Genomic DNA, 20,583 nt, shown 5'->3' on the forward strand with positions numbered 1-20,583 from the left:
TGTTGCTTACACAGAATATCTATATCTATATATATATATCTGTTGATAACAAACATAATATATGTATTTGAGATATCAAGGAAAAAAAAACCCAAAGTGTCTTTTTTTTTTTGAGACAAGTCTTACTCTGTCACCCAGGCTGGAGTGCAGTGGCACGATCTCAGCTCACTGCAACCTCCACATCCTGGGCTCAAATGATCCTCCTGCCTCAGCCTCCTGAGTACCTGGGACTACAGGCATGTGCCACCATGCCTGGATAATTATCGTATCTTTTATAGAGATAGGATTTCGTCATATTGCCCAGGCTGGTTGCAAGTTCCAGGCCTCAAGTGATCTGCCCTCCTCGGTCTCCCAAAATGCTAGGATTGGAGGCATGAGCCACCCCACCCAGCCCAAAGTGTCTTTTTCCTATTCTCTGACACAGTCATTCAGCACAACACTTTTGATACCAGATATGTGTGAGTTTTTCCCCTCACCACACACAAAACAAGCAATTCTGTAACAGACATTGGCTGGATGTCTTATAATTCAATTTAATTCTGACACCTGGCGATCCCACAGGTTAAGTGCTCAATGCCATAAAACCATATGAACCTGTACAGCATGTTACTACACTGACTACTGTAGGCAACAGTAACACAATGGTGAGCATTTGTGTATCAAAACGTATCTAAACACAGAAAAGATACAGTAAAAAATACAGTTTATAATCTAATGGGACCACTTTCATATATGTGGTCCATCACTGACCAAAATGTTGTGTGGTGCATGACTATATATATACATGGTCATCCCTCGATACTGAAGGGGAATTAGTTCCAGGATCCCCTTGAATACCAACATCTGAGGATACTCAGGTCCTGTAGTTGGCCCTGCTGAAACCCTGGATGTGAAAAGTAAGCCTCTGTAACCATGGGTTCTGCATTCTGAGAATATTGTATTTTGCATCCCCATTTGGTTGAATCCACAGATGTAGAACTCATGGATATGGAGGGCTGACTGTACATATTTATCTATTTATATTTTTTCTTTTGAATTATTTTCTTATATTTAATTCTGGTGATTTCTTTGCAGAGGTAAACAGAGATGATAATTTGTTTCTTGCTTTACAGAAGAGCAAGAAAATAAATTATAAATGTACCATTCCATGGAATTTTTTTGTTTGGCAGAAATGGATTGTGGTCTAAAAAAATCTTGAGAATGTACATATATTTCTGTGTGTGTATGCATGTATAAAAGATTTTTTAAAAAGTCAGCAGGCCAGGTGGCTGATGTCTGTAATGCCAGCACTTTGGGAGGCCGAGGCAGGTGGATCACTTGAGCCCAGTTCAGGATCAGCCTGGGCAACATGATAAAAACCCTGTCTCTACAAAAAATACAAAAAAAGAAAAAATTAGCTGGGCATAGTGGTGCATGCTTGTAGTCTTAGCTACTCAGGAGGCGGAGGTGGGAGGATTGCTTGAGCCCAGGGGTGGGAAGATCGCTTGAGCCCAGGGGTGGGGGATGGAAGAGTGGGGGTGGGGTGGAGGTTTCAGCGAGTTTAGATTGCACCACTGTACTCCATCCTTGGTGACAGAGTGAGATTCTGTCTCAAACAAAAAAAGAAGTCAGCAAAATTTTTAATGTCTCTAAAGTGATTAAAAATTAAATGCGTTGGCCGGGCGTGGTGGCTCAAGCTTGTAATCCCAGCACTTTGGGAGGCCGAGGCGGGTGGATCACGAGGTCAGGAGATCGAGACCATCCTGGCTAACATGGTGAAACCCCGTCTCTACTAAAAATACAAAAAACTAGCCGGGCGTGGTGGCGGGCGCCTGTAGTCCCAGCTACTCGGAGGCTGAGGCAGGAGAATGGCCTGAACCTGGGAGGCGGAGCTTGCAGTGAGCCGAGATCGCGCCACTGCACTCCAGCCTGGGTGACACAGCGCGAGACTCCGTCTCAAAAAAAAAAAAAAAAAAAAATTAAATGCGTTTTTGCCTTTCAGAGTTTACAATTTGGTGGACAGGCTAATCAATTTGCCCTTGGGAAGATGATGTAAATCAGCAAATAAATTCCTAATTTAAAATGTAGCTGTTAAGGGTGATATGTGAGCATGTACTACATTTTAAGCAATGTGATGAATGCTTTACCTGCATCATTTTATTTAATCCTCAGAAGAGTCCTATGAAATAGCTCCATTTTGCAGATGAGGTTTATGTTTTTCAGAGATGTCAGTCACTTGTCCAACATTGCTAGTCAGTGTTACACAGCTAGTAAAGTATTGGAGATAATCATGCTCTTAATCACTCCATAGAAATTCAGGCCATTTGGGGGTAGGCTTCTTAATATCAATTATGTCTTTTTTTTTTTTTTTTTGAGATGGAGTCTCACTCTGTCACCTAGGCTGGAGTACAGTGATGCTATCTCCGCTCACTGCAAACTCCACCTTCCGGGTTCGTGCCATTCTCTTGCCTCAGCCTCCCGAGTAGCTGGGACTATAGGCGCCCACAACCACACTTGGCTAATTTTTTGTATTTTTAGTAGAGACGGGGTTTCACCGTGTTAGCCAGGATGGTCTTGATCTCCTGACCTCGTGATCCACCCGCCTCGGCCTCCCAAAGTGCTGGGATTACAGGCGTGAGCCACTGCGCCCTGCAATATCAATTGTCTTAATTGAGGGTATTTGTTTTCCAATTTATCTGAAAGGAGCTCAAGAAAATTAAAAAGAAGACTGAATGCAGCTTCATTAACAGATGAAGCTCTTGTCTGGAAATTTCCTTTCAACACTGACAGTTATAATCAAATACCTTTTAATAAGTAATTGTGCTGAGTGATGTACCTTCAAGCCAAATCAAGCAAACAGGCAGGATCCATGTCCTCTAGAGACCGACCCTTGTGACTGACTATGCCAAAGACATGGATGTTTGAACAATGAACCAAGAACGAGTGTGTTAAAAGGCAAGATAAAATACAGCATTTACCTGGTATCAAAGCATTGGACTTTTCCACTCCACCAGAGTGGGCCTGGCAGGAAAAGGAGGAAGGCATCCTGGAAGGAATGGGACACGAAAGTGAAGAAAGCACAGATGATGGGTGTTGCTTTGGGTTTAACTTGAAAGACCAAAGATAGATGCATCTGAAGCATGGGACCGATGCCAAGCCAAGTCTTATTTGGTCTCCTGCCCAGGACTGTGTCTAACTCACCAATCAGAGGTGGGGCGCCTGTTCCCACCCAATGTCAGTCATTTGACGCATACTTTATCTTCTCCCAGCAGGCCTACCCACGGCCCTGGGTGTTCTGCTGTCCTGGGACTCAGAGAGAGGCTGTGCTGCTAGGCATAAAGATGGATCCTCTTATCTCCTGGTGAAAGTACTTTGCTCTGACCTCCTCCCCTGCACAGTTGAGGAGGCATGAAGCCTGTATTGTGAGGGTAGAGCTCCTTCCTGGCATTCTAGAGGAAAATTCCATCAGTGCCTTCTAGATACCAATCTGTCCTCTTGGCCTTATCCAATCTATTTAATACATTGTAATCAATCTGCAATATCCCAACAGTAAATTCACTGCCAACAACTCCATTCTTTGGCTTATGATTTGCTGCAGTATGTGTCATCATGAAGCTCTGTCCTCAGGCTCAGAGAGGTGTACAGAAGCTACTTCCCTTATGATTTATTTTATTTGATGTGTGGGTGGGAAGGGGGAGACTAAACCTCCTTATTTACATCCTCCCTGGAATATTTCTTCATTATCTGCCAATGAACAAGGAGTGTGTCTTTCCTATCTCCCTCTTCCAACATTTATATATCACTGACCACACACGAGGCACAAATCTAAGTGTTTTCCTAATATATATATATATCACCATACTTGAGTACAGTGGTGCGATCATTGCTCACTGCAGCCTCCAACTCCTGGTCTCCAGTGATCCTCCCACCTCAGCCTCCCACCTGGAACTACAGGTGCATGCCACCATGCCCAGCTAATTTGTTTTTTGTAGAGATGGGGTTTCGATGTTTCTCAGGCTGGTCTTGAACTCCTGGCCTCAAGAGATCCTCCCACTTCAGCTATTTTTTTTTTTTTTTTTGAGACAGGGTCTTGCTCTGTCACCCAATCTGGAGTGTAGTGGCACAATCACAGCTCACTGCAGCCTTGACCTCCTAGGCTCAAGTGATCGACCACCTCAGCATCCCAGGTAGCTGGGACTACAGGTGCATGCCATTACGCCTGGCTAATAAGTTTTTTTTTTTTTTTTTTTTTGAGATGGAGTCTTCGCTGTGTTGCCCAGGCTGGAGTGCAGTGGCATGATCTCAGCTCACTGTAACCTCCACCTCCCGGGTTCAAGTGATTCTCTGCCTCAGCTCCTGAGTAGCTGGGATTACAGGTGCCCACCACCATGCCTGGCTAATTTTTGTATTTTTAGAAGAGATGGGGTTTCACCATGTTGGCCAGGCTGGTCTCAAACTCCTGACCTCAGGCGATCCTCCCACCTCGTCCTCCCAAGTGCCAGGATTACAGGCGTTAGCCACCGTGCCTGGCCTTTCCTATTACATTAACTAATTTAATCTTCATAACAATCTCATGAGGTATGTCCTATTGTTATTCCCATTTGGCAGTTGAGGCACAGAGAAGTTAAATAATCTGTCCAGTGATGCACAGCTAGTAACAGGCACGACTGATGTTCAGACCTAGCAGCGTCCTTAGTCTTTGTTGTTGTTGTTTTTAAGAAATGGGGTCTTACTCTGTCACCCAGACTGGAGTGCAGTGGTACGATCACAACTCACTGCAGCCTCGACCTCCTAGGCTCAAGCAATCCTCCCATGTGGCTGGGACTACAGGTGTGTGCCACCACATCCAATTAATTCTTTAATTTTTCTTTTCTTTTCTTTTTTTGAGACAGAGTGTCACTTTATCCCCCAGGCTGGAGTGCAGTGATGCGATGTCGGCTCACTGCAACTCCGCCTCCCGGGTTCAAGAGAATCTCATGCTTCAGCCTTCCAAGTAGCTGGGATTACAGGCGCCCACCACCACATCCAGCTAAGTTTTGTATTTTTAGTGAAGACAGGATTTCGCCATGTTGGCCAGGCTAGTTTCGAACTCCTGGCCTCAGGTGATCTGTCCACCTCGGTCTCCCAAAGTGCTGGGATTACAGGCGTGAGCCACGGCGCCCGGCTTAATTCTTTAAAATTCTTTTGTAGAGACAGGGTCTCCCTATGTTATTCAGGCAGGTCTCGAACTCCTGGGCTCAAGCAATCCTCTCATCCCCAGCCAAGCTTCCCTGCTTTAACCACCGACCTGTGCTGTCTCCAGGAGAACATCAGAGTGACCCCTAGTGGACATTTGTTAACATCATAAGGAGGGCATAAGGTTCAAGGCAAGTTAGGGAGTCAAACTGGCAGACGTATAAATGATCAGGAGATGGCTGCGGACTGTAGAAAGAAACTTACATTGCAGGGGAGGCAAACCATGGCATACCAGACTCCCTCTCCCCAACTTTAGCAAGTGCTGGCCTCAGTTTGTACCAAACCATATCCATTGCTCGCTGAAAGTGCTTGATGTTGCCTCTTTTCTGCAGTTATTGAGTTAGGTTTTTTTTTTTTTTTCTGAGATGGAGTCTCACTCTGTCACCCAGGCTGGACTGCAGTGGTGTGATCTCAGCTCACTACAACCTCCACCTCCTGGGTTCAAGCGATTCTCCTGCCTCAGCCTCCCGAATAGCTGGGATTACAGGCACGCGCCACCACACCCAGCTAACTTTTGTATTTTTAGTAGAGGCGGGTTTTCGCTATGTTGGCCAGGCTGCTCTCAAACTCCTGAGCGCAAGTGATCCTCCCACCTCGGCCTCCCAAAGTGCTAGGATTACAGGTGTGACCTATTGTGCCCTAGTCAGATTTTTATTTTTTTTTATTTGGAGACAGACTCTGGCTCCGTCACCCAGGCTTGAGTGCAATGGTGCGATCATAGCCCACTGCAGCCTCCAACTCCTGGTCTCCAGTGATCCTCCCACCTCAGCCTCCCAGCTAGAACTACAGGTGCATGCCACCACGCCCAGCTAATTTGTTTATTTTTTGTAGAGATGGGGTTTCGATGTTTTTTGTCTTGAACTCCTGGCCTCAAGGACTCCTCCCACCTCAGCTACCCCAAGCTTTGGGATTATAGGTGTTGAAACAGCATACCTGACTGGATATGGATTTTTAAGTAAGTTTTATTTACAAAGGAGTTCTTTGCAATATTATCTCTGTGATATCCCTCTAAATAAATGCTTTTTCCCAGCCCCTGCCTACCAGACATTACCCAGTACACATCTACAACCCCATGAAGACCTTGTTACTGCTCACCCTCCTGGAGAAGCCCCAGTGAATCAACATTGTCATTAACTGGCAACGCTGATTGAGAGCTCCTAGGCTAGCTCCGAGATTCTTCACAAAGCTGTGTGGTGCAAGCAGTGCCCTAAATAATTTGCCCCTCTGTAAAAGGCTTTTGTCCTCTGTGCTCTGATATTTGTATAACTTTTTTTTTTTAAGGAAAAAGATTTATAGTTCATTACATTACTCATATGAAATACGTTATTCACATAAAATACATTATTTTATGAGCTCCTCCAAACAACTTCATAAGGAAGAGATCATAGCCTTCACTTGGTAGAGAGGAAACTGAGGCACAACTAGGTGACATGAGTTGCCCTAGAGTATGCACTAGGAATGGCAGAACAAAGCTCAGCCTCAGCCATGCCATCTGTGCCAGGTCACTGTGTCTCTGTGGGCCTTGCTTTTCTTATCTACAGAGTAATGGGATTGGAATAGGAGCTCTATCAGGGTTCTTCCAACTCAAACATTTTGTAACACTAAAATTCTGAGGGCTACTTTTCCCTGAAAGATCAGGTAACCAAGCCTCCTGAACTTCACATTTCCATTCAGGAGATCGAGACCATCCTGGCTAACACGGTGAAACCCCGTCTCTACTAAAAATACAAAAAAATTAGCCGGGTGTGGTGGCGGGCACCTGCAGTCCCAGCTACTCGGGAGGCTGAGGCAGGAGAATGGCATGAACCCAGGAGGCGGAGCTTGCAGTGAGCCGAGATGGTGCCACTGCACACCAGTCTGGGCAACAGAGCAAGACTCAGTCTCAAAAAAAAACAAAAAACAAAAAAACCTGTGGATTAAAACTTTTTAATAACTTTTTAATATGATAATAATGATAGCTGAGATCAATAGGGCACACACTCTGAGTCTGGCACTGTATCAACTGCTTGACAAGTATTATGGTATTTATTACTAACAACCATCTCAAGAGGAAGGTATTACCATCATTATTTCCATGCTACAGAAGAAGAAACAGTGGCTGAGAGAAGTAAAAATAAAAGCACTTACTTAGGATCACAGAGCTATTATGTGGAGCCGAGATTCAAACCCAGGAAATTTGCCAGCAACTCTTAACTGCTGCAAGAGACCACGTGACTTCTCCTACGCGAAAGGGAGATTGGTATTAGGCACATTTCATTCCCTTTAAATGTTCATTACGTAATATTTAAGATAGAAAAAAGGTACATTATGCACAGATAGTGCCTCCTCATTAATTTATGTGTTTTATATTTCCCACTGTGTGCCAAGCATGAGGGATGTGACGCATATTCGCACGCGCGCGCGCGTGTGTGTGTGTGTATATATATATATATTTCTCATCGTGTACCAAACATTAAGCATGTAGCAACAAATTCCTCCAGATGGAGAGGGTCAAGAGAAAATTAAGGCAATGTTAGAAAAATCATTTAGAGTTTATTATCCAGTGCCACCTCCGTGTCTAGCATTACGCCGGGTAAGCCTGAGTAGAGTATCCGAAAACCCTGCCATAAAATAAACTACATAGACAGAAAAAAAAGTCACTTAGTTTGGTTATAAAGAAAGGAGTCTGTTCACACAGCATAAAAACGAATCTTATAATCGTAGTTTACAAGCATCACAGGCAAAAGCAACTAGGGTGACGGGCTTTCGAAAGTGGAAAGCGCCGGATCCTGGGAGCCAGTCGCCCTATTCGATCAAGCATTTTCTGAGAGCTCTGTCCAATAACGTGGGGACGCAACCGAAAACCATGCAAGCAGATTGCTGCTCTCCCAGAGTTGAGTCTGGTGAGAAGATCCCTGCTCTGAGTCACTGCCAAGCTCTAGCTATGTGACTTTGAACAGGGAATTTCTGTCCCTGTCTATAAAATAAATGGGGTTAAACCAGGGAATCCGCCATTCAAATTCCGGGCCCACGCGTCTCCCGGGTCGCGGTGCCCAGAGGAGGGTGGGTGAGGCTCCCTGGGCCTGCGCTGAGGCTGCGTGGCCGCGGGAACGCTGTTCCGGCGCGGAGAGCGTTCGCGTTCCGAAAGCGCGTGTCCCTCGCCGCGTGCCGTCGTCCCCGCCGCCGCCGCCCGCTGGGCCGGAGGAGGCGGAGCTGGTGCTGTCCCAGCTCTCTTGCAGGGAAGCAACTGAGGGGGCGGCGCGGCGGGCCCCGGCGGCCGAAGAGGCTGGCAGGTGGCGCCGTCGGGTGGGCGCTCCCGGTGAGAGGAGTCCACTCCATGCGTGCGGGCGGAGGCCGGCCCCCGAGAGCCGCCAACATGAAGAAAGACGTGCGGATCCTGCTGGTGGGAGAACGTGAGTCCGCACTCTAGGGCCGGCCCCTGGGTCCCTGCCCTCCCTGCCCCTGCAGCCCCTGTCGCCCCTGCAGCGCTAACCTTTGCAGCCTGGGCCCTTCTCGCGCCTCACAGCTCCTCTCGCTTCTCTCCGCGTGTGTTTCTAGGCCTTCCAGCCCCTTCGCTCTTCTCTTTTGGCTGCCCGCCGGCGGCCCTCATCCTGTCACCTCACCTGGGCCCTCCAGAGATCTCCTTTCCCTGTTCCCCAGCCTTCCTCGCAAGCCATGTTCCCATTAGCCCCTAACCGCCCGACCTCATCCCTTCGAAGGTTCTCTCCTTTTCCTTTTCAAACCCTGTCCTTCTGGGCCTCACAGTTTCCCAGGCCGCCTCCTTTCAGACCTTCTCGTCTTCCCCTGGAGATTCCCTTGTCACTGCCAGGCAGGTGCTGGAATAAGCAGACTGACCAATTGGGATTGTGTGAACCGGCTCCCGGGGAAGCTGGGGGAGGGGTGCAGAACTATTCGACTTGTGGGCAAGGTCAGGTTTCTGCATTTTTTTGGGCACTCGCAGTCTTCGCTCCCTTTATGCATTACATTAAGATGTGAGTAGTGGAAAGGGCCGGATCCTTTTTAGTAGTACTTGTACTTTGCATTGGACTAACTTCTGGTACTCGAGATATTTCCTCAAAAATTTTTTCTCAACTTCGAGTTATGCAAACGTTCAATGAATTAGAATTATCTGGGAGGGTCCAATTATTGTTACCCTAAAGCCTAATCTTTGCCCTCTTTTTAAGCATTATTTATTCCGTAATTACTTGGTAGTTAACTTATTAATAACTATAGGCACACACATTTGGTATCTCCCCCCACCCAGAAATTTCATACATTTCACCTTTTGAAAATATAATAAAGGAGAGTTGCCTCTGTCATTGACATGAGGACACAACAGCGGGGACTTCTTGTTATCAGTCTGCAAGTTATGTGACTCATGTGCTAGGACTAAAATAAGAAAGTGGGCCGGGGACAACTGGATTGTTTGTTTTAAAGTGTTAATACATTTGTTAATACTCTGCCATTGCTGTTTCGAAGCATTCTATTCTAAATCATTATTTCATTCTTAGTAACCCCTCAGGGTCACCATGATGGACTCCCAAGGAAAGTTAACACATTTTTTACCCTCTTCTGTAGCGTTCTTTGATGTTCATTGAAATTTCATCCACCTGCTGTTTGGAGAAATCTTCCTTTAGAATTAGAATTTAGGGGTAAGCTTAGCCAGCCATAGTTTACTTTTTGATTTGCAGTTGTAAATTTTAATTTTTATTTATAACTATATCTTAATCTGTATTTTTCACGGACTTCCTTGACAAAGTTCAGGAAGGTGTTATTTAACATATGATTCCTGCTTATGCTTTTGGAGCAAGGTAGGGAAAGTGAGTAGACGACTTGCTTAAAAAACCAGATCCTCAAATATATGATGAAATAGTTTGTTGTTGTTGTTGTTTTGAGACAGCGCCTCGCTCTGTCACCGAGGCTGGAGTTCAGTGCCGTGATCTTGGCTCACTGCAACTTCCGCCTCGTGGGTTCAGGAGATTCTCCCACTTCAGCCTCCCAAGTAGCTGGTACTAAAGGCACATGTCACCATGCCTAATTTTTTTTTTTTTGTATTTTTAGTAGAGATGAGGTTTTACCATGTTGGCCAAGCTGGTCTCGAATTCCTGACCTCAGGTGATCTGTCTGTCTCAGCCTCCCAAAGTTCAGGGATTACAGGTGTGAGCCACCTTGCTTGGCCATGAAATAGTTTTATAGTATAATAATTTTTAATACTAATTTTTTTAAAAATAGAGTCTATGTTTTGGATTTATTTTTGAATATAGGATCAATATTTTGAATATCGTTAGTGTGTAAAACATCTAAATAGGCTGGGTATGGTGGCTCACATCTGTAATCCCAGCACTTTGGGAGACTGAGGCAGGTGGATCACCTCAGGTCAGGAGTTGGAGACCAGCCTGCCCAACATGGTGAAATCCCATCTTTACTAAAAATACAAATATTAGCTGGGTGTGGTGGTGGATTCCTGTAATCCCAGCTGCTAGAGAGGCTAATGCAGGAGAATCACTTGAACCCAGGAGATGGAAGTTGCAGTGAGCTGAGATCGCACCACTGCACTCTAACCTGGGTGACAGAGTGAGACTGTCTCACACACACACAAATCTAAATAGAAGTGTTATACATACAAATAATATGTCATCCTTAGGACGTGTAGGTTAAATCACTAGCAGTATTACTTGGGCCGGGTGTTCTGACTCACGCCTGTAATCCCAGCACTTTGGGAGCCCGAGGCGGGAGGATCACGATGTCGAGATAGAGACAATCCTGGCCAACATGGTGAAACCCTGTCTCTACTAAAAATACAAAAATTATTTGGGCGTGGTGGTGCACGCCTGTAGTCCCATCTACTCAGGAGGCTGAAGCAGGAGAATTGCTTAAAGCCGGGAGGCGGAGGTTGCAGTGAGCCAAGATCATGCCACTGCACTCCAGCCTGCGCAACAGAGAGAGACTCCGTCTCAAAATAAATAAATAAATAAATAAATAAAAACATTAACAGTATTATTTAGGAATACATGAAAGGATTCAAAATTTGTTAGAAAACTTATGATCCACGTTCTGTAGAAAGCAATAAGAAAGTTGGTAAAACTATATGTATGTGCTAGAGTTTTCTGATTATAGTGAGCAACTTGACACAAGAGAAAGCATTAGTTTTTCAGAAAGAAACCTTTCTTTCCCCCCTTCCTTCCTTCCTTCCTTCCTTCCTTCCTTCCTTCCTTCCTTCCTTCCTTCCCTCCCTCCCTCCTTCCTTCCTTCCTTCCTTCCTTCCTTCCTTCCTGTGTGGTGGCGCGATCTCGGCTCACTGCAACCTCTGCCTCCTGGGTTCAAGCGATTCTCCTGCCCCAACCTCCCGAGTAGCTGGGGACACAGGCGCGTGCCACCACGCCCAGCTAATTTTTTATATCTTTAGTTGAGACAGAGTTTCACCATGTTGGCCAGGCTGCTCTTGAAATCCTGACCTCGTGTTCCGCCCGACTCAGCCTCCCACAGTGCTGGGATTACAGGCGTGAGCCACTGCGCCTGGCCCTTTTTTTGTTTGTTTGTTTTTAAAGAGATGGGTCCTCACTATGTTGCCCAGGCTAGAGTTCAGTAGCTGTTCACAGGAATGATCATAGTGTACCACAGCCTCGACCTGTTGGGCTCAAGTGATTCCTCCTACCTCAGCCTGCAGAGTAGTTGAGACTACAGGTGATGGCCACCATGGTCAGCCACAGGAAGACACTTGTTTTTTCTTTTTTTGAGATCGAGTCTCACTCTGATGCCCAGGCTGGAGTGCAATGGTGTGATCTTGGCTCACTGCAACCTCTGCCTCCCAGGTCCAAGCGATTCTCCTGCCTCAGCCTCCCGAGTAGCTGGGATTACAGGTGTGTGCCACCATGCTTGGCTAATTTTTGTATTTTTAGTAGAGACGGGGTTTCACCATGTTGGCCAGGCTGGTCGAAGACACTTTTCTTAAAGAATGGTACCAAAAACCTTAGGCCATCAATCATACATGTTATTTTTCACATTTAAAAATATTAGAAATAGAGTTACTCTTAATCAGAATATGTAATTTTAATTTTAAAGGCTGATATTTTGGGAGGAAGTGTTAGAAGCTTTACTTTGTGAGATTTAATGTAAGTATTTGGCAGCTGTTAGCCTAGGTGTATCACTTTTAAATGCTAGGTCTTGGCGGGGCGCGGTGGTTCACGCCTGTAATCCCAGCACTTTGGGAGGCCAACACAGGTGGATCACCTGAGGTCAGGAGTTCAAGACCAGTGTGACTAACATGATGAAACCCCATCTCTACTAAAAATACCAAACTAGCCAGGTGTCGTTTCCCATGCCTATAATCCCAGCTACTTGGGAGGCTGAGGCAAGAGAATGGTGTGAACCCAGGAGGTAGAGGTTTCAGTGAGCCGAGATCGTGCCACTGCACTCCAGCCTGGGCGACAGAGTGAGACTCTGTCTCAAAAAAAAAAAAAAAAGCTAGGTATATTCTAGTATACCTGGAATATATCTAATATCTTTTGACATTAGAAAAAAGTAGTGGTGATTTCAGTTATTACTTACCTGTTTGAGCGAGTCTAGTTTTCAGATGTAGTTTTAACATGGTTAATTGAGAGGAACAGGAAAAGCAAAGAAAAAGAAGTATTGTTGTAAAGCCTGTTCATTCATTCACTATCACTTCAGTAGTTGCACAGTGATATTTTGTTGCTGTCAGTGTCTTTCTCTGAACCATAGTAGCAGCATCATTCACCAAAGCTCTGAAATAGTTGTGAATGGTTTCAACATTATGTTGACTAAACCATTATGCTGTACTGTTGAGGTGAAATGGATCTTTTCTTGGCCCGCTTCTCATCTATCCAGGCTTTAATGCTAACTAATTGCTTAATGATTGTTTAGTGCTTAGATCAAAGAAGTTACTATTTTTATATATATATAAAGGTATTTATTTGCAAAGAAAGCCGAAGTGTTTTAAATATTATCTGCATCTTATTTATTTATTTATTTTTAGATGGAGTTTCGCTCTTGTTGCCCAGGCTGGAGTGCAATGGCGTGATCTGGGCTCACCGCAACCTCCACCTCCTGGGTTCAAGCGATTCTCCTGCCTCAGCCTCCTTAGTAGCTGGGATCACAGGCATGTTTCACCACGCCTGGCTCATTTTTTGCATTTTTACTAGAGACGGGGTTTCACCATGTTAGCCAGGATTGTCTTGATCTCCCAACCTCAGGTGGTCCGCCCACCTCTGCCTCCCAAAGTGCTGGGATTATAGGCATGAGCCACCGTGCCTGGCCCGCATCTTAATTATTGAACAAACCAAATACAAATCAGACCAAATCAAAAGTCAGCTACTATTCCTTAAACAAAACAACATTTTGCCAGGTGCAGTGGCTAACGCCTGTTATCCTAACACTTTGGGAGTCTAAGGTGGGAGGATCGCTTGAGCCTAGGAGTTAAAGATCAGCCTAGGCAACATGGCGATTCTCCATCTCTACATAAAATAAAATTTAAAAAAATTAGCTAGGCATGGTGGCACACACTTGTGGTTCCAGCTACTTAGGAGGTTGAGACAAGAGGATTACTTAGGCCCAGAAGGTTGAGGCTTTGGTGAGCCATGTTTGTGCCACTACACTCCAGCCTGGGTAAAGACCCTGTGTCAACAACAACAAAAAAAACAAGGCCAGGCACGGTGGCTCACACTTGTAATCCCAGCACTTTAGGAGGCCGAGGCAGGAGGATAGCTTGAGCCCGAGGAGTTCGAGGCCAGCCTGGACAACATAGCAAGACCTTGTCTTTACAGAAAATAGAAAAAATTAGCTCGGCATGGTGGCACGTGCCTCTAGTCCCAGCTACTTAGGAGGCTGAAATGGGAGGATTGCTTGAGCCTGGGAGGTCAAGGCTACAGTGAGATGAGATTGTGCCATGGTGCTGTAGCCTAGGTAATAGAACAATAGCCTCTCTCAAAAAAATAAAAACAGACTGGGCATGGTGGCTCATACCTGTACTGCCAGCACTTTGGGAGGCCGAGGCAGGTGGATCACCTGAGGTCAGGAGTTCGAGACCAGCCTGGCCAACATGGTGAAACCTTGTCTTTACTAAAAATACAAAAATTAGCCAGGCATGGTGGTGTGCGCCTGTGATCCCAGCTACTCGGGAGGCTGAGGCAGGAGAATTACTTGAACCCGAGAGGTGGAGGTTGCAGTGACTGAGATCATGCCACTGGACTCTAGCCTGAGTGACAGAGTGAGACTCTGTCTAATATAAATAAACAAACAAAATTTTTAAAATCTGATGGGCATGGTGGCTCATACCTGTAATCCTAGCACTTTGGGAGGCCAAGGCAGGCAGATCACTTGAGGTCAGGAGTTCGAGACGAACCTGGCCAACATGGTGAAACCCCGCCTCTACTAAAAATACAAAAATTAGCCGGGTGTGGTGGCACACACCTGTAGTCCCAGCTACTCTGGAGGCTGAAGCAGGAGAATCGCTTGAACCCTGGAGGAGGAGGAGGAGGTTGCAGTGAGCCTAGACGTGCCGGCCTGGGCAACAGAGCAAGACTCTGTCTAAAAAAAAAAACACTTTAATAGTGCACCCACACAGCTGGCTGAGGTGGCTCATACCTGTATTCCAAGCACTCCGGGAGGCTGAAGCAGGAGGATCACTTGAGGCCAAGGAGTTCGAGACCAACCTGGGCAATGTAATGAGATCCTGTCTCTACAGAAAATTTAAATATTAATGGTTGGGCACAGTGACTTGCTCCTGTAATCCCAGCACTTTGGGAGGCTGAGGCAGGAGGATTGCTTGAACACAGGAGTTTGAGACCAGCCTGGGCAACATAGACCCCGCCTCAAAAAAAAAAAAAAAAAAAACCACAACACTGTTAGCTAGGCAAGGTGGTTTGCACCTGTAGTCCTAGCTACTGTGGAGGCTGAGGTGAGACAATTGCTTGAACCCAGAAGGTCAAGGTTGCAGTGAGCCATGATCACACCACTGTACTTCAGCCTGGGTGACAGAGCAAGACTCTGTCTCTTAAAAAAAAAAAAATTAATTTTTAATGGCTGGGCGCAGTTGCTCATGCCTGTAACCCCAACACTTTGGGAGGCCAAGGTGGGCAGATCACCTGAGGTCAGGAGTTTGAGACCAGCCTGACCAACATGACGAAACCCAGTCTCTACTAATAATACAATAATTAGTCAGCTGTGGTGACATGCGCCTGTAATCCCAGCTACTCAGGAGGCTAAGGCAGGAGAATGATTTGCACCCAGAAGGTGGAGGTCGCAGTGAGGTGAGATCACACCACTGCACTCCAACCTGGGTGACAGAGCGAGACTCTGTCTCAAAATATAAAAATAAAAATAAATAGTAAGCAGGATAGTTTTCATTTTAATGGAGTCTTCTTTTTAAATTAAATTGAGATATATTTGTTTTCTACTAGTTAAGTTCATTAAGAAAATGGAACTGTTATCTTCTTTTAAAATGGATCTGGCAGCTCTTTAACTGATTTGTCTAACTCTGATTATCATTGCAACCTCTGCCAAACTAGTTCAAACTTCCATTGGCTTTGGCTTTGAATTTTGCAATATCTCCCTTAACCAGTCTTTCTGCTCCTGCTTTCCTCCATTTTCCACGGAGCAGGCAGATTCATCTTTATTTTTTTTATTTTTAATTTTTTTACCCTGGAGTATAGATTCAAGCTGTCCTGAATATATACTCCCAGATTCATATTTAGAAAATATCTCAGATTCTGCTATGCCCCCTAAAAATCATCTAATGTGCCAGGTGTGGTGGCTCATGCCTATTATCTCAGCACTTTGGGAAGCCGAGGCAGGAGGATCAATTGAGCCCAGGATTTTGAAACCAGCCTGGGCAACATGATGAAACCTCATCTCTACAAAAAATACAAAAAATTAGCTGGGTGAGGTAGCATGCACCTGCAGTTCCAGCTACTTGAGAGGCTGAAGTGGGAAAATCACCTGAGCCCAGGAGTTTGAGGCTGCTGTGAGCCGTGACTGCACCCCTGCACTCCAGCCTGGGTGACAGGGTGAGAATCTGTCTCAAAAAATATATGTATCATCCAATGATTTCTACTTTCACTTAGAATAAAGCCCAAACTTCTTCTTTTTTTAATTATACTTTAAGTTCTAGGGTACATGTGCACAATGCGCAGGTTTGTTACATATATATACATGTGCCATGTTGGTGTGCTGTACCCATTAACTCATCATTTACATTAGGTATATCTCCTAATGCTATCTCTCCCCGCCCTCCTCAAGTCCAGACTTCTTAATGCAGTCCTATAAGGCCCTCCACAATCTGGCCCTTCCGTTTTATGCTACTCTGTCCTTCATTGCTCTCTCTATAAGAAGGCTCTGACCTAGGCATTATCCCCATAACCATGTATATTTGTACATTTGTTGTCCTGACTCTTGGGCTAGAAAAGAATCGTCATGAAGGCAGGGGATTTGTCTTCCTTCTTGCTGTATCCCCAGTGGCTAGAGTAGACCTGGCACAAAAGAGGCACTCAGGTATTTCTTGAAAGAATGAATGAGTTCAAGCTAGTTCACTTTGTTTAGACTTTCCTTGTTTTCCAGCCATTCCTCTCTGTCATAAAAATGGCATCATTTTTCTTTCTTTATTATTATTATTTTTTTGAGACAGGGTCTTGCTCCCAGGCTGTTTGTTTCCCAGGCTGGAGTACAGTGGTGCCATCTCGGCTCACTGTAACCTCAGCCTCCCGAGTAGCTGGAATGACAGGCGTGCGCCACCATGTCTGGCTAATTTTTGTTGTTGTTGTTGTTGTTTTTTCTTTTTTTTTTTTTTTTTTTTTTGAGACGGAGTCTCGCGCTGTGTCACCCAGGCTGGAGTGCAGTGGCGCGATCTCGGCTCACTGCAAGCTCCGCCTCCCAGGTTCACGCCATTCTCCTGCCTCAGCCTCCGAGTAGCTGGGACTACAGGCGCCCGCCACCACGCCCGGCTAGTTTTTTGTATTTTTAGTAGAGACGGGGTTTCACCATGTTAGCCAGGATGGTCTCGATCTCCTGACCTCGTGATCCACCCGCCTCAGCCTCCCAAAGTGCTGGGATTACAGGCTTGAGCCACCGCGCCCGGCGTGTTGTTGTTTTTTCTTAGTAGAGACAGGGTTTCACTATGTTGACCAGGCTGGTCAACCTCAAGTGATCCACCCACCTTGGCCTCCCAAAGGCTGGGATTATAGGTGTGAGCCACCATGCCTGGCCTGCTCTTTTTTCATTTTTTTGAGACAGTCTCACCCTGTCATCCAGGCTGCAGTGCAGTGGCGCAGTCTCGGCTCATTACAGCATCAGCCTCTTGGTTTCAAGTGATTCTCCTGCTTCAGCCTCCCAAGTAACTGGGATTACAGGCGCACGCCACCATGCCTGGCTAATTTTTGTATTTTTAGTAGAATACAAAAATACACCATGTTGGCCAGGCTGATCTTGAACTCCTGACCTCAAGTGATCCACCCACCTTGGCCTCCTGAAGTGCTGGGATCATAGACATGCGCCACTGTGCCTGGCCTAAGATCATTTTAAAGCCATATTGCTAATCCCTGCACTTGCGAGGTCAAGGCAGGAGACTTGCTTGAGCCCAGGAGTTTGAGATTGACCTGGGCAACATAGTGAGACCCTGCCTCTACTTTTTTTTTTTACCTATTAAAAAAAAAAAAGCCACATTGCTTTTCATTCTGGTCTTTGTTGGAATGATATTTAAAGATTAAACTGTCCAGGTGCAGTGGCTCACGCCTGTAATCCCGCACTTTGGGAGGCCGAGGCAGGTGGATCACAAGGTCAGGAGTTCGACACCAGCCTAACTGATGTGGTGAAACAGGCTGGAGTGCAGTGGCATGATCTCGGCTCACTATAACCTCCACCTCCTGGGTTCAAGTGATTCTCTTGCCTCAGCCTCCCTAGTAGCTGTCTCTACTAAAAATACAAAAATTAGCTGGGCGTGGTGGTACGTGACTATAATCCCAGCTACTCAAGAGGCTGAGGCAGAAAATCACTTGAACCCAGGAGACAGAGGTTGTGGTGAGCTGAGATCGTGCCACTGCACTCCAGCCTGGGCGACAGAGTGAGATTCCGTCTCAAAAAAAAAAAGATTAAACTGCTCCAGTTTCAATTATACTGTGTTTACTACCTAGGTAATATTCTATAGCCAAGGATATTCAAACACCCATTGTGGTGAAATGGATCTTTTCTGGGCCCACTTCTGATGCATGCAGGCTTTAATGCAAATTGCTTAATGAGTATTTAGTGCTTAGATAAAAGAAGTTAGGCTGTCTTTAAATGCAGAGAAAGCCGAAGTTCAAACATCCCTGGCCATAGAGTCCATTCTGCATAAAGAGTCTGTTCTGTACATACAGAGTCTTTTCTATATCATCCTCACGTATGTATTGAAACCTATTCTCTGCTGCCTTTTTTTGCTGCACCAGTTGGTTACTAGTGTTGATCTCGTTTGAAGGAGAGGGATAGCTGAGCAATAGCTTTTGTTCTGCAGGCCATATCATCTGCATATGGGCAATGAAATTGTCCTCTGGAACAGTGTTTAGCTATTTCGCCAAATGCTAAAGTTTTCCAGTTAAAAATATAACTCCATAGTTACCCTCCTCCCCCCAGTGTATTCTAATTTCAATAACTTAGGAAGAGCCAACAAGTCTTCTTACTAAAGAAACATAAAAATGAGGAGTAGGTCTCTTTGCCACTTGAAGCAGGGGGTGTTTGTTATCAAGAAAAATAGCCAGTATGGGGTAGAGTGGTAATTGGAACCAGATAATGTTATTTCTGCTTCACGAATATTAGGAATTTGCTGTCATTTGAAACTAGATGTTCAAAAGATGTGATGAAAAGACAAATTTGTAGCCTGGATAAATCTAGATAATTTGTTCTATAGTGATGAATTATGTTTTCCATGGATGACCTACTTAGAAGCATGGAGTCTCAGAACTGTGGCATATTCTATTGAACTGGATTAGAAGGCCTTCTGTCCTTCCGGATAATTGTGGTCTTCCTTTTAGTTTTTATAGATTACTTCAATATTTCTCAGGCAAAATAGAAGAAATAGAGGCCATTAGTCGGTTGGCTAATAAAGGATAATTTTTGTGTCCTCTATATTGATAACATACTAAATGTTTGCATCAAATGTATTTATATTACATTTTATACACTTTATTATAAATTTTATTTGTAATTATTTGTTACAAATTTTATTATAAAATACAATGTTTTATATGCATTTGTCCTATAATTTTTATAATAAATATAAAGTTTAATTAGTACAATTTAAGAAGAGCTTGGGATTTTTGTCTCCTCATAAACAATCTTTATTTTCTGAAGCAGTTAAAAATACATAGTGTTTATATCATATTTGCCATTATTAAGATACCTTTTTGATTTTAAGCATATTTAAATAGTTTTTAGAATTTAATATTCTAAAATGTTTCATTATCTTTAAGGCACTCTTATTTATTTCTCAGTTAAAATTAGCGTAGTCTGGGTGTGGTGGCTCATGCCTGTAATCTCAGCGCTTTGGGAGGCCAAGGCAGGTGAATCGCTTGAGCCCAGGAGTTCCAGACCAACCTGGGCAACAGAGTGAAATCTCGTCTCTAAAGTATATGTGTGTGTGCGCGCGCGCGTGCGTGTGTGTGTGTGTGTATAAAGAGAGAGAGTGTGTGTATGTGTGTGTGTGTCTTGCTTTGTTGCCCAGGCTGGAGTGCAGTGGCATGATCTCGGCTCACTGTAACCTCCACCTCCTGGGTTCAAGTGATTCTCTTGCCTCAGCCTCCCTAGTAGCTGGGATTATAGGCATGCGCCATCAGGCCTGGCTAATTTTTTGTGTTTTTTTAGTAGAGATGGGTTTTGCCATGTTGGCCAAGCTGGTCTTGAATTCCTGGCCTCAGCTGATCCAGGGAGGCCTCAGCCTCCCAAAGTGCTGGTTATTACAGGTGTGAGCTACTGCACCTGGCCAAAATATTAATTTTTTTAAAAATAGCTTAAAAGTGGCTTTTACACTTGCTGCTTTATTATTCCTTTGATAGTCTCACATAGGGTTAGGTAGGCAGGCCCTAAGGAGAGCAAAAAGCCCTAGTTTAGATTCACTGAAGCATTTTTTAACCAAGTCACATTTGTCTGATCCTTTATTAAAATAGCTGTTATTTCACTGCCCTTCCAAAAGGAAATACAAAAATGATACTGATGAAAATGTGCTGGCCGGGCGCGGTGGCTCAAGCCTGTAATCCCAGCACTTTGGGAGGCCGAGACGGGCGGATCACAAGGTCAGGAGATCGAGACCATCCTGGCTAACCCGGTGAAACCCCGTCTCTACTAAAAAATACAAAAAACTAGCCGGGCGAGGTGGCGGGCGCCTATAGTCCCAGCTACTCGGGAGGCTGAGGC

At 45.0% G+C, this 20,583-nt stretch overlaps 1 protein-coding gene and 1 pseudogene across 8 annotated transcripts in view; one reads left to right on the forward strand and one right to left on the reverse strand.

The window, feature by feature from the left end:
• The first annotated feature begins 8,347 nt into the window (after positions 1 to 8,347).
• Positions 8,348 to 20,583, forward strand: part of RHOT1 (ras homolog family member T1) — an 83,491-nt gene continuing 71,255 nt past the window's right edge. For 4 of the 8 annotated variants that reach the window (XR_003116201.1, XM_025362171.1, XM_025362172.1 and 1 more), the window contains exon 1: positions 8,348 to 8,606. Coding sequence is in view for 4 of the 8 variants with exons in the window: in XM_025362171.1 (XP_025217956.1) it covers positions 8,531 to 8,606 (76 nt within the window). In the remaining 4 variants the exon portion in view is untranslated. The remainder of the gene's footprint in view (positions 8,607 to 20,583) is intronic. The other 4 variants (XM_025362176.1, XM_025362177.1, XM_025362173.1 and 1 more) reach the window with 2 other exon arrangements.
• LOC112609190 overlaps positions 20,194 to 20,583 on the reverse strand; it is a 1,985-nt pseudogene continuing 1,595 nt past the window's right edge.

The sequence above is a fragment of the Theropithecus gelada genome, chromosome 16 (assembly GCF_003255815.1).
Source record: "Theropithecus gelada isolate Dixy chromosome 16, Tgel_1.0, whole genome shotgun sequence".
NCBI lineage: Eukaryota > Metazoa > Chordata > Mammalia > Primates > Cercopithecidae > Theropithecus > Theropithecus gelada.